The sequence below is a fragment of the Onychostruthus taczanowskii genome, unplaced genomic scaffold (assembly GCF_017590055.1).
Source record: "Onychostruthus taczanowskii isolate IOZ18803 unplaced genomic scaffold, ASM1759005v1 scaffold525, whole genome shotgun sequence".
Taxonomy (NCBI): domain Eukaryota; kingdom Metazoa; phylum Chordata; class Aves; order Passeriformes; family Passeridae; genus Onychostruthus; species Onychostruthus taczanowskii.
This window is the reverse complement of record NW_024502847.1, coordinates 12,954-26,388: the sequence shown is the minus strand read 5'-3', so window position 1 is coordinate 26,388 and position 13,435 is coordinate 12,954. Positions and strand designations below refer to the sequence as shown.

Here is a 13,435-nt window from a genome sequence, read left to right as displayed (position 1 = left end):
CCACCAAACCCGCCCCAGACCCCTCCCCACTCACTGAGGTTGAGCGGCCCGTCCTCCTCGGGCGCCCACTTGGCCTCGGCGGGCAGCGGGCTCAGCGCCAGCTTGGCGCCCTTCTCCTCGGCCCCTTTGGGCGAGCCGGGCAGCGGCGCCGGCGCCTTGCGGAGCCCGGGCGAGCCGGGCCGGCCCAGGGCCTTGGCGAAACCCGGCGGAGACTTGATGGCCTTGTTGACGGCGCCCTCGGGCTTGGGCAGCAGCAGCAGCGGCGGCCGCGGCGCGCCCGGCTCCTTGGGCGAGCCCGCCGACTTCTTGGCCAGCGGCGGGCCCTCGGCCTTGGGCTTGTGGCGCACCAGCTCGTAGAGGAGGTCGATGGGAGCCCCCGAGCTCTCGGACTCGGCCACGCCGAGCTGGCGCAGGTGGGAGCGCGCGTGGCTGGACAGGCCCTTGCGGGTCTCGAAGCAGGCGCCGCACACCTCGCAGGTGGTCAGGCTGGGGGCTGGGAAATGGGGAGAAAACTGGGAAATTAGGGGTTAAAAATCACTTGGGATCAGCTCCTGAATTCCCAACCAACCCTGCCCCAGTTCAGGATGGTCAGGCTGGGGGCTGGAAAAAATGAGGAGAAAAATGGGAGATTAGGGGTTAAAAATCACTTGGGATCAGTTCCCAGACAGACACGGTTTTGGGATTGGAGAAGGCGCTGCACACCTCGCAGGTGGCCAGGCTGGGGGCTGGGAAATGGGGAGAAAAATGGGAGATTAGGGGTTAAAAATCACTTGGGATCAGTTCCTGAATTCCCACCCCACAGTCCTGGCTATGGGATTGGAGCAGGTACCTCGCAGATGGTCAGGCTGGGGGCTGGGAAAATGGGAAATTGAGGGTTAAAAATCACTTGGGATCCGTTCCTGAATTCCCACCCCACAGTCCTGGCTATGGGATTGGAGCAGGTACCTCGCAGATGGTCAGGCTGGGGGCTGGGAAAATGGGAAATTGAGGGTTAAAAATCACTTGGGATCCGTTCCTGAATTCCCACCCCACAGTCCTGGCTATGGGATTGGAGCAGGTACCTCGCAGATGGTCAGGCTGGGGGCTGGGAAAATGGGAAATTGAGGGTTAAAAATCACTTGGGATCCGTTCCTGAATTCCCACCCCACAGTCCTGGCTATGGGATTGGAGCAGGTACCTCGCAGATGGTCAGGCTGGGGGCTGGGAAAATGGGAAATTGAGGGTTAAAAATCACTTGGGATCCGTTCCTGAATTCCCACCCCACAGTCCTGGCTATGGGATTGGAGCAGGTACCTCGCAGATGGTCAGGCTGGGGGCTGGGAAATGGGGAGAAAAATGGGAGATTAGGGGATAAAAATCACTTGGGATCAGCTCCCAAAGGGACACGGTTATGGGATTGGAGCAGGCGCCGCACACCTCGCAGGGGGTCAGGCTGGGGGCTGGGAAAATGGGAGATTAGGGGATAAAAATCACTTGGGATCAGCTCCCAAAGGGACACGGTTATGGGATTGGAGCAGGCGCCGCACACCTCGCAGGTGGTCAGGCTGGGGGCTGGAAAAAATGGGAAAACTGAGATAAAATTCCAAGTCAGAAGGGGTAAAAATCCCTTGGGATCAGCTCCTGAGTTCCCCCACAATCCTGGTTCTGGGATTGGAGCAGGCACCACCTGGCACATGGTCAGGCTGGGGGCTGGAAATTGGGAAAAACAGGGAAAAACAGGGAAAAATCGGGATAAATCCCATCTCAGAGTGAGGGGAATGAGGAGGAAAACTTGGGAGCCAATCCCAAAGAATTCCAACCACTCCCACCCCAAGTTGTGGGATCACAGCAGGTGCTGCACCCCTGGCATGTGGCCAGGCTGGGGGCTGGAAAATGGGGAAAAATGTGGAAAAAAGGGAAAAAAATCAGGATAAATCCAATTTCAGAGTGAGAGGAATCAGGAGGAAAACTTGGGAACCAATCCTAAAGAATTCCAACCACTCCCCCCCCAAGTTGTGGGATCACAGCAGGTGCTGCACACCTCACAGGGGGTCAGGCTGGGAACAGGGAAAAATGGGGAAAAACAGGGAAAAAAGGGAAAAACCAGGATAAATCCAATTTCAGAGCGAGAGGAATCAGGAGGAAAACTTGGGAACCAATCCTAAAGAATTCCAACCACTCCCCCCCCAAGTTGTGGGATCACAGCAGGTGCTGCACACCTCACAGGGGGTCAGGCTGGGAACAGGGAAAAATGGGGAAAAACAGGGAAAAAAGGGAAAAACCAGGATAAATCCAATTTCAGACTGAGAGGAATCAGGAGGAAAACTTGGGAACCAATCCCAAAGAATTCCAACCAGTCCCAGCCAAGTTTTGGGATCACAGCAGGTGCTGCACACCTGGCACGTGGCCAGGCTGGGAACAGGGAAAAATGGGGAAAAACGTGGAAAAATGGGAAAAAACCAGGATAAATCAAATCTCAGAGTGAGGGGAATTGGAAAGAGCTTGGGAGCCAATCCCGAAGAATTCCAGCCCCTCCCAGCCAAGTTTTGGGATCACAGCAAGTGCTGCACACCTCACACATGGTCAGGCTGAGGGCTGGAAAATGGGGGAAAAACGGGTAAAAATGGAAAAAAACCCAGGATAAATCCAATCTCAGAGTGAGGGGAATGAGGAGGGACAGGAGGGGAACCCCTGGAGCTGATCCCAAAGAATTCCAATCCCTCCCAGCACAAGTTTTGGGATCACAGCAGGTGCTGCACACCTCACAAGGGGTCAGGCTGGGAGCTGAAAAATGGGGAAAAACGGGGAAAAACCAGGATAAATCAAATCACAGTGAGGGGAATGAGAAAGAGCTTGGGAGCCAATCCCAAAGAATTCCAGCCCCTCCCAGCCCCACCTCTGGACCCCAAGCAGGACAATCCCCCCTCGTTAACTCCCACATTAATTAACCCTACAACCCCCAGGGTGGGGTCTGAGGGCCCCGATCCCAGAAGAATTTGGGAAAATCCCGGGAAAATCCTGACCTTTGGAGTCCTGGGGCTCGGCTTTGCTGCCGGGGGGCTCCGGGCTCAGCTTGGTCCCGAGGCGGGGCGGGGGCGGCTCCAGCGCCGAGCTCCCGGATTTTTTGGGGATGGGGGGAGGGGACGTCACTTCCATGGCCACCAGCTCGTCCTCGTCAGGAGCCAGCACTGCAGGGAGCAGCTGGGAATCAGGGATTTGGGATTTGGGGTGTTCCAGAGGGGGTTTGGGGTGTTCTGGGGGGGATTTGGGGAGTTCCAGGTGGGATATGGGGTGTTCCAGAGGGGGGTTGGGGTGTTCCAGAGGGATTTGGGGTGTTCCAGAGACAGAGGGGGGTTGGGGTGTGGGATTTGGGGTGTTCCAGGGGGAATTTGAGGTGTTCCAGAGGGATTTGGAGTGTTCCAGGTGGGATTTGGGGTGTTCCAGGGAGGGTTTGGGGTGTCCCAGGGGGGATTTGGGGTGTTCCAGGTGGAATTTGAGGTGTTCCAGAGGGATTTGGAGTGTTCCAGGTGGGATTTGGGGTGTTCCAGGGAGGGTTTGGGGTGTTCCAGGGGGGATTTGGGGTGTTCCAGAGGGGATTTGGGGTGTTCCAGAGGGGGGTTGGGGTGTTCCGGGGGGGGTTGGGTGATCCAGGAGGGATTTGGGGAGTTCCAGGTGGGGTTTGGGGTTTTCCAGGTGGGATTTGGGGTGTTCCAGAGAGGATTTGGGTGATCCAGGAGGGATTTGGGGTGTTCCAGGAGGATTTGGGGTGTTCCAGAGGGGATTTGGGGTGTTCCAGGGGGGATTTGGGGTGTTCCAGAGGGGATTTGGGGTGTTCCAGGGGGGATTTGGGGTGTTCCAGGAGGATTTGGGGTGTTCCAGAGGGGATTTGGGGTGTTCCAGGGGGGATTTGGGGTGTTCCAGGAGGATTTGGGGTGTTCCAGAGGGGGGTTGGGGGGGGCGGGGGGGGGTTGGGTGATCCAGGAGGGATTTGGGGAGTTCCAGGTGGGGTTTGGGGTTTTCCAGGTGGGATTTGGGGTGTTCCAGAGAGGATTTGGGTGATCCAGGAGGGATTTGGGGTGTTCCAGGTGGGATTTGGGGACAGGGACAGATCCAGGTCCTCACTGGTGACAGGACAGGGCCGGTGGCAGGGGACAGGACAGGGACAGTGGCAGGTCCCTGCAGGGGACAGGACAGGGGTGGTGGCATCTCCCCACAGGGGACAGCACAGAGCCAGGTGCCCACAGAGAGGGGACAGGGACAGTGGCAGTGCCACCAGAGAGGTGACAGCTCCTGATGGTGACAGGACAGGGGAGGGGACATGTCCCTGAGGGGAGGGGACAGGGACAGTGGCAGCTCCTTAACAGGAGGGGACACAGAGAGGTGACAGATCCTAAAGGCGACAGGACAGTGAGAGGTGACAGATCCTAAAGGGGAGGGGACACAGAGGGGTGACAGATCCTAAAGGGGAGGGGACAGGAGGGGTGGTGACAGGTTCCTGCACAGGGTGGGACAGGAAAGGTGACAGATCCTAAAGGGAAGGTGACAGGGTGGTGGCATCGGGGAGGGGATGGGGGTTGTGACATCTCCCTTAGGGAGGGGACACAGAAGGTGACAAATCCCTGCAGGGGAGGGGACAGGGGTGGTGGCATCAGGGAGGGGACAGGACAGGGTGGTGGCATCTCCCCGCAGGGGATGGCACGGGGGTGGGGACAGGTCCCTGAGGGGAGGGGACACAGAAGGTGACAGGTCCCTGAGGAGAGGGGACAGGGGTGGTGGCATCAGGGAGGGGACAGGACAGGGTGGTGGCATCTCCCCGCAGGGGACTGCATGGGGTGGGGACAGGTCCCTGAGGGGAGGGGACACAGAAGGTGACAGGTCCCTGCAGGGGGCAGGACAGGGGTGGTGGCATGTCCCTGCAGGGAGGGGACACAGAGAGGTGACAGATCCCAGCAGGGACAGCACAGGGACAGTGACAGGTCCCTGCAGGGGGCAGGATGGGGTGGTGGCATCCCCCTGCAGAGAGGGAACACTGAGAGGTGACAGGTCCCTGCAGGGAGGGGACAGGGGTGTGACAGGTCCCTGCAGGGGACAGAGGTGTGACAGGTCCCTGCAGCAGCACTGGGGACATCCCTGAGCCCCTCAGTGACAGGGCTGGGGACACCCTGAGCCCCTCAGGGACAGGGCTGGGGACACCCTGAGCCCTTCGGTGACAGGGCTGGGGACATCCCTGAGCCTCTCAGTGACAGGGCTGGGGACATCCCAGTGACAGCGCTGGGGACATCCCGGTGACAGGGCTGGGGACATCCTGGGGCTCTCAGGGACATCCCGAGGCTCCTAGTGACAGGGCTGGGGACATCCCTGAGCCCCTCAGGGACAGGGCTGGGGACACCCCAGTGACAGGGCTGGGGACACCCTGGGAGCTGCTGATGACAGGGGTGGGGACATCCTAGGAGCACCACCCTGGGGACATCCTAGAGCTGCTGCTGACAGGGCTGGGGACACCCCGGGGCTCTTGGGGACATCCTGGGGCTCTCAGGGACATCCCGAGGCTCCTAGTGACAGGGCTGAGGACATCCCTGAGCCCCTCAGGGACAGGGCTGGGGACCCCCTGGGAGCTGCTGATGACAGGGCTGGGGACAGCCTAGGAGCACCAGCCTGGAGACATCCTAGAGCTCCTGGGGACAGGGCTGGGGACACCCTGGGAGCTGCTGATGACAGGGTTGGGGACATCCTGGGAGCACCACCCTGGGGACATCCTAGAGCTGCTGCTGACAGGGCTGGGGACACCCCGGGGCTCTTGGTGACATCCTGGGGCTCTCAGTGAAAGGGCTGGGGATGCCCCGGGTGTCTCGGTGGCAGGGCTGAGGACATCCCAGTGACAGGGCTGGGGACATCCTGGGAGCACCAGGCTGGGGACATCCTAGAGCTCCTGGTGACAGGGCTGGGGACATCCTGGGAGCTCCTGGTGACAGGGCTGGGGACACCCTGGGAGCACCAGGTTGGGGACATCCCTGAGCCCCTTGGTGACAGGGCTGGGGACATCCCAGAGCTCCTGGTGACAGGGCTGGGGACATCCTGGGGCTCCTGTGGACAGGGCTGGGGACATCCCTGAGCCCTTTGGTGACAGGGCTGGGGACATCCCGGAGCCTTTCAGTGACAGGGCTGGGGACATCCTGGGGCTGCTGGTGACACCCTGGTGACAAGGCTGGGGACATCCTGGGAGCACCAGGCTGGGGACATCCCTGAGCCCCTCAGTGACCGGGCTGGGGACATCCTGGGAGCACCTCGGTGACAGGGCTGGGGACATCCTGGGAGCACCAGGCTGGGGACATCCCTGAGCCCCTTGGTGACAGGGCTGGGGACATCCCAGGAGCTCCGGGCTGGGGACACCCTGGGGCTGCTGGTGACAGGGCTGGGGACATCCTGGGAGCACCTCGGTGACAGGGCTGGGGACACCCCCCGGACCGGCCTGGTGACACCCCGGGGCTCTCGGGGCTCGGCCCGGCCGCACCGGGCCCCCCCCGCCTCCCCCGGGCCGGAGCCCCGAACCGACCCGACCCGACCCGGGCTGCCCGACCCGACCCGGGCTGCCCGACCCGACGCGGCCCCCCCGGCACGGAGGCCCCGAGCAGCCCCGAGCAGCCCCTTTAATGGGAATTTGGGGATTTTTTGGGGAGGTGTGGGGTAAAAAAGGGGAATTTCGGGGATTTTTTGGGGGGGAATTGAGCAATTTAGGGGGGAATTTGGGGGGTAAAAGGGGAATTTTGGGAATTGTGGGAGGAAATTGGGGGATTCTGTGGGAAAACTGGGGAATTTTGGGTGGGAAAAGGGGGTAAGCGAGAATCTGGGGGGAAAGGGGGAATTATTTAGGGAAAAGGGGGAATTTGGGAGGAAATAATGGGAATTTGGGGGGTTTGAGGGGGAAAAAAGGGGATTTTGGGGGCGAAATTGGGGGATTTTGAGGAAAAAGGGGAATTTCTGGGGGAAAATTTGGGGGTTTTGGGGCGAAAGGGGGAAATTTGGGGGGAATTTTGGGAATTCAGGGGGAAAAGGGGGAATTTGGGAATGGGAATTGGAGATATCCCAGATTTCGTGGATTTGGGGATTGAAATATCCCGGATTTTGTGGATTTGGAACCAAAATATCCTGGATTTCCAACGGCAAATCCCCAAAATCCCAAACCGTGGATCCAGAGGTGCTCCTCCTTCAGCCCCCAAATCCCAAATTCATCCCAAAACCTCCCAAAACCACCCAAAAAATCCCCAAAATCCAAAGCCCTGCAGACACCGAGCTCCTCCTCCAGCCCCAAATCCCAAATTTATCCTAAAACCCCAAAATCACCAAATTTATCCCAAAAAAATCCCCAAAATCCGACGGCAAAAACTCATCCCAAAACCCAAACCCCAAATGGATCCCAAAACACCCAAATTTATCCCAAAAAATCCCCAAAATCCGACGCCAAAAACTCATCCCAAAACCCAAATGGATCCCAAAATCACTGAAATTTATCCCAAAACATCCCAAAAATCCAAAGCCCTGCGGACACCAAGCTCCTCCTCTTGTCCCAAATCCCTAATGAATCCCAAAAAATCCCAAAATCGCCGAATTTCTCCCATTTTTGGGGTCTCTCTCCATCCCTGTAGGGCTGCAGCAACTCGACCCCCCAGGGCGTGGGAATGGCGCCAATTTCGGCAGGTCCCAAAACCCAACCCCCAAATGGATCCCAAAACCACCCAAATTCAGCCCAAAAAATCCCCAAAGTCCGACACCAAAAACTTATCCCGACGCCCAAACCCCAAATGGATCCCAAAATCACTGAAATTTATCCCAAAAACTCCCCAAAATCCAAAGCCCTGCGGACCCCAAGCTCCTCCTCTTGTCCCAAATCCCTAATGAATCCCAAAAAATCCCAAAATCGCCGACTTTCTCCCATTTTTGGGATCTCTCTCCATCCCTGTAGGGCTGCAGTAACTCGACCCCCCAGGGCGTGGGAATGGCGCCAATTTCGGCAGGTCCCAAAACCCAACCCCCAAATGGATCCCAAAACCACAAAAATTCATCCCAAAAAATCCCCAATGTCCGGCACCAAAAACTCATCTCAAAACCCCCAAAATTGCCCCAAATTCCCAATTTTTGGGGTCGCTCACCGTCCCTGTAGGGCTGCAGCACCTCGGCCCCCCAGGGCGTGGGAACGGCGCCGATTTCGGCAGATCCCAAAAACCCAAACCCCAAATGGATCCCAAAACCACACAAATTCATACCAAAAAATCCCCAAAGTCCGACACCAAAACCTTATCCCGACACCCAAACCCCAAATGGATCCCAAAACCACCCAAATTCATCCCAAAAAATCCCCAAAGTCAAAACTCATCTCAAAAACCAAAAACTCATCTCAAAACCCCCAAAACTGCCCCAAATTCCCGATTTTTGGCCATTTTTGGGGTCTCTCTCCGTCCCTGTAGGGCTGCAGCACCTCGTCCCCCCAGAGTAGCAGGAACGGCACCGATCCCAAAAACCCAACCCCCAAATGGATCCCAAAACCACCAAAATTTATCCCAAAAAATCCCCAAAGTCCGACACTAAAAACTCATCTCAAAACCCCCAAAATTGCCCCAAATTCCCAATTTCTCCCCGTTTTTGGGGTCCCTGTAGGGCTGCAGCACCTCGTCCCCCCAGGGCGGCGTGAACGGCGCCGATTTCGGCAGATCCCAAAAGCAGCAAAATTTATCCCAAAAAATCTCCAAAATCTGACACCAAAAACTCATCCCGAAACCCAACCCCAAACGGATCCCAATCCTGCCCCAAATTCCCGATTTTTGGCCATTTTTGGGGTCGCTCACCGTCCCTGTAGGGCTGCAGCACCTCGTCCCCCCAGGGCGGCGCGAACGGCGCCGATTTCGGCAGATCCCAAAACCCAAACCCCAAATGGATCCCAAAACCACCCAAATTCATCCCAAAAAATCCCCAAAGTCCGACTCCAAAAACTCATCTCAAAACCCCCAAAACTGCCCCAAATTCCCGATTTTTGGCCATTTTTGGGGTCGCTCACCGTCCCTGTAGGGCTGCAGCACCTCGTCCCCCCAGGGCGGCGCGAACGGCGCAGATTTCGGCAGGTCCCGGTGGAGATCCTGGTGGAAATCTTGATGGAAATCCTGATGGAAATCCTGATGGAAATCCTGATGAAGATCCTGATGGAGATCTTGGTGGAGATCTTGATGGAGATCCTGGTGGAGATCCCGCTGGAGATCCCGCTGCAGCTCCGGGTGGTCGCGGTGCAGCTCGCGGTGCAGCTCGCGGTGCAGCTCGCGGCCCGGCGAGGGCCCCATGGCGCGCAGCAGCGCCGGGTGCTCGGGGGCGGTGGCCAGCAGCTCCTTGAGGATGTGGATGGGGGACACGGTGAGCTCCCAGTTGGTGATGCCGAAGTCGCGCAGGTGGGCGCGGGCGTGGCTCGACAGCCCCGCCCGCGTGTCGAAACCCGCGCCGCAGAACTCGCAGCGCATCAGGCTGAACGTGCCCGGGTCGAAGTTGGCCACTGCAAGGGAGGAGAGGTGCTCAGGGGTGGGATTGGGGCCACCAGAAACCACTAGGAACACAAAAAAACCCAAAAGGAACCCAAAAAACCCAAAAGGAATCCAAAAAACCCCACCCAGAAACTCCAAAAAACCACCAAGCTCCAGCCCATCAGGCTGAACGTGCCCGGGTCGAAGTTGGCCACTGCAAGGGAGGAGAGGTGGTCAGGGGAGGGATTGGGGCCACCAGAAACCAACAGGAACACAAAAATCCCCAAAAAACCCAAAAGGAACCCAAAAAACCCAAAAGGAATCCAAAAAACCCAAAAGGAATCCAAAAAACCCCACCCAGAAACTCCAAAAAACCACCAAGCTCCAGCCCATCAGGCTGAACGTGCCCGGGTCGAAGTTGGCCACTGAAAGGGAGGAGAGGTGGTCAGGGGAGGGACCGGGGCCACCAGAAACCACTAGGGGAACCCAAAAATCCCAAAAATCCCAAAAGAAACCCAAAAGGAACCCAAAAAACCCAAAAGGAATCCAAAAAACCCCACCCAGAAACACCAAAAAACCACCAAGCTCCAGCCCATCAGGCTGAACGTGCCCGGGTCGAAAATTGCCCCAAATTCCCGATTTTTGGCCATTTTTGGGGTCGCTCACCGTCCCTGTAGGGCTGCAGCACCTCGTCCCCCCAGGGCGGCGCGAACGGCGCCGATTTCGGCAGATCCCAAAACCCAAACCCCAAATGGATCCCAAAACCACCCAAATTCATCCCAAAAAATCCCCAAAGTCCGACTCCAAAAACTCATCTCAAAACCCCCAAAACTGCCCCAAATTCCCGATTTTTGGCCATTTTTGGGGTCGCTCACCGTCCCTGTAGGGCTGCAGCACCTCGTCCCCCCAGGGCGGCGCGAACGGCGCAGATTTCGGCAGGTCCCGGTGGAGATCCTGGTGGAAATCTTGATGGAAATCCTGATGGAAATCCTGATGGAAATCCTGATGGAAATCCTGATGGAAATCCTGATGGAAATCCTGATGAAGATCCTGATGGAGATCTTGGTGGAGATCTTGATGGAGATCCTGGTGGAGATCCCGCTGGAGATCCCGCTGCAGCTCCGGGTGGTCGCGGTGCAGCTCGCGGTGCAGGTCGCGGTGCAGCTCGCGGCCCGGCGAGGGCCCCATGGCGCGCAGCAGCGCCGGGTGCTCGGGGGCGGTGGCCAGCAGCTCCTTGAGGATGTGGATGGGGGACACGGTGAGCTCCCAGTTGGTGATGCCGAAGTCGCGCAGGTGGGCGCGGGCGTGGCTCGACAGCCCCGCCCGCGTGTCGAAACCCGCGCCGCAGAACTCGCAGCGCATCAGGCTGAACGTGCCCGGGTCGAAGTTGGCCACTGCAAGGGAGGAGAGGTGCTCAGGGGTGGGATTGGGGCCACCAGAAACCACTAGGAACACAAAAAAACCCAAAAGGAACCCAAAAAACCCAAAAGGAATCCAAAAAACCCAAAAGGAATCCAAAAAACCCCACCCAGAAACTCCAAAAAACCACCAAGCTCCAGCCCATCAGGCTGAACGTGCCCGGGTCGAAGTTGGCCACTGAAAGGGAGGAGAGGTGGTCAGGGGAGGGACCGGGGCCACCAGAAACCACTAGGGGAACCCAAAAATCCCAAAAATCCCAAAAGAAACCCAAAAGGAACCCAAAAAACCCAAGGCGCCCACCCGTGCCGCAGCTCCTCCGGCCCCGCGGGGCGGCCGCGCGGGTCGTCCCCGTCCCCCTCGGGCTGCTGCGTGGCCGCTCTCTTCCTCAGCTGCTGCAGCGCCGAGTGGGAGTAGGCTTTGGACGGGGAGAACGCGGCAAACCCCAAGCTTTGGTGGGAATACGGCGCCGCCTTCCTGGCGTGGTGGAAGCCCTGCGGCGGCTCCTTCTTGGCGGCCCCGTCGCCCTTGTCCGGCCTGGGGGGGCCCAAGCCGAAGGCGGGGTCGTAGAGGGAGGGACCCTCCCGGCACGGGGGCGGGAAGAGCCGCTCCGAGAAGCCCTTGTCGCCCTTGCCCAGCAGCTCGGCGTCGGCGAAGCGGGCGGGCCGGCCGGGGCTGTAGGAGTCGCGGCTGGTGCCGGGCTGGTTGGGATCGTCCTCGAAGGTCTCGGGCTGCCAGGAGAAGTGGGAGTGGGCGTATCTCAGGTGCTCCTTGAGGATGTGCTCGTTGGGCGCCGGGAAGCCGCAGAGGACGCAGGCGCTCGGCGCTTTGCCGGCCGGCGCCGCCGGCAGCTCGTCGGCTTGGAAGGGTTTGTAGAGGCCGCGCCCGGCGCCGTCGCGGAGCTCTCCGAAGAGGCCGGAGCTCCTGGAGGCGTGCTCCTTCCTCTCCTTGACGTGCATCTTGGCGTGCTGCACGAAGATCTTGGAGGAGTTGGTGCCGAAAACGCATTTGGGGCACTGCAGCCGCGCCTCGCGCCCCTCGTCCGGGAACTCGTTCAGCTTCTGGATCTCCTCGATGATCTTCTCCCGCGACTCCTGGTGGAGCCTCTTGTGCCGCTCCAGCGCCGCCGGCTCGGCGAAGGCCCAGCCGCACTCGCCGCAGCGGAAGCGGCAGCGGCCGTAAAAACCCAAAAGAAAACAAAAAAAAATCCTAAAAAAAACAAAAGGAACCCAAAAAACCCCACCCAGAAACACCAAAAAAACCCCTCCAAAATCCACCCCATAAGGCTGAACGTGCCTGGGTTGAAGTTGGCCACTGGCAAGAGGGACAAGTGGTCAGGGGAGGGACCAGGGCCACCAAAAATGTACCAGGGTCCCAAAAAACCCCACCCAAAAACTCCAAAAAACCCCCAAGATCCACCTCAGGTCACATGTCCAGGATGGTGTGCAGCCACCAGGGCCACCAAGACCCCAGGTCAGATGTCCAGGGGGGTTTGTAGCCACCAGGGCCACCAAAACCTGCGGTCACATGTCCAGGTGGGTTGGTAGCCACCAGGGCCACCAAGAGTTCAGGTCAGATGTCCAGGATGATTTGCAGCCACCAGGGCCACCAAATCCTCTGGTCACGTGTCCAGGTGGGTTGGCAGCCACCAGGGCCACCAAAACCTGCGGTCACATGTCCAGGTGGGTTGGTAGCCACCGGGGCCACCAAGAGCTCAGGTCACATGTCCAGGTGGGTTTGTAGCCACCAGGGCCACCAAAACCTCTGGTCACATGTCCAAGGGGGGTTTGTAACCACCAGGGCCACCAAAACCCCAGGTCAGATGTCCAAGGGGGGTTTGTAGCCACCAGGGCCACCAAGATCTCCGAGCCCGTAGCCCCCAACCCCCAGCGCCCACCCCGCAGACCCCGGAGGCCGGGCGGGAGCAGAAGACCTCCCCGCGGGAGCCGGGAGAAGCAGGAATTTGGTACAAACTACCTTTTTTCTTCTTCTTCTGGAAGGAGAACTTCTGCTCGATGGCCTTGACCTCCTCGGCCGAGATGAAGTGCCGCACGTTGTAGCTGACGCCGACGCGGTTCAGGTGGCCGCGCACGTGGTTGGCCAGGCCGATGCCGTTGTGGAAGCGGTCGGGGCAGTAGGGACATTTCCTCTCCTCGTTCTTCAGCATGGTGGCCTCCGGGTCCAGCAGCTCCTCGAGCTCCAGGGGACCCTCCAGGGGCGCGTCCAGCAGGAGAACGTCCAGGGGAAGGGGCTCCTCCAGCAGGAACTCCCGCGGTGGGAGAAGCTTCCTCTTGAGGGGCTTCCCCCGCGGCCTCTTGGCGGCCCTGGGGTGGGCGCTCATCTCCTCCAGGACCACCACGGGCACCGTCATCCTCAGCTGCTGCCGCTGCTCCTCCGAGGCCACCGCCGGGTCCGCGGCCCTCAGGGCGGCCCCGAAGGTCCTCTTGAGCTCCAGCGCGGCCCGAGGGACGGCGACGGCGGCCCGGCCGTCCCCCGGCTCCGTCTCCTCCTCGGCGCCGGCCGGCGCCCACCCGTGCCGC

General features: G+C 59.3%; 1 protein-coding gene across 1 annotated transcript in view; it reads right to left on the bottom strand.

Annotated features, from left to right (window-relative positions):
* The window catches only part of LOC121342285 (protein Wiz-like), a gene marked incomplete at both ends in the record, with an annotated part of 21,936 nt that overhangs the window by 3,288 nt on the left and 5,213 nt on the right, over nucleotides 1-13,435 (bottom strand). The window contains 6 exon segments of the mRNA XM_041416587.1: nucleotides 35-493; nucleotides 3,003-3,167; nucleotides 9,029-9,511; nucleotides 9,676-9,693; nucleotides 10,355-10,873; nucleotides 12,873-13,435. Coding sequence (XP_041272521.1) covers nucleotides 35-493; nucleotides 3,003-3,167; nucleotides 9,029-9,511; nucleotides 9,676-9,693; nucleotides 10,355-10,873; nucleotides 12,873-13,435 — 2,207 coding nt within the window.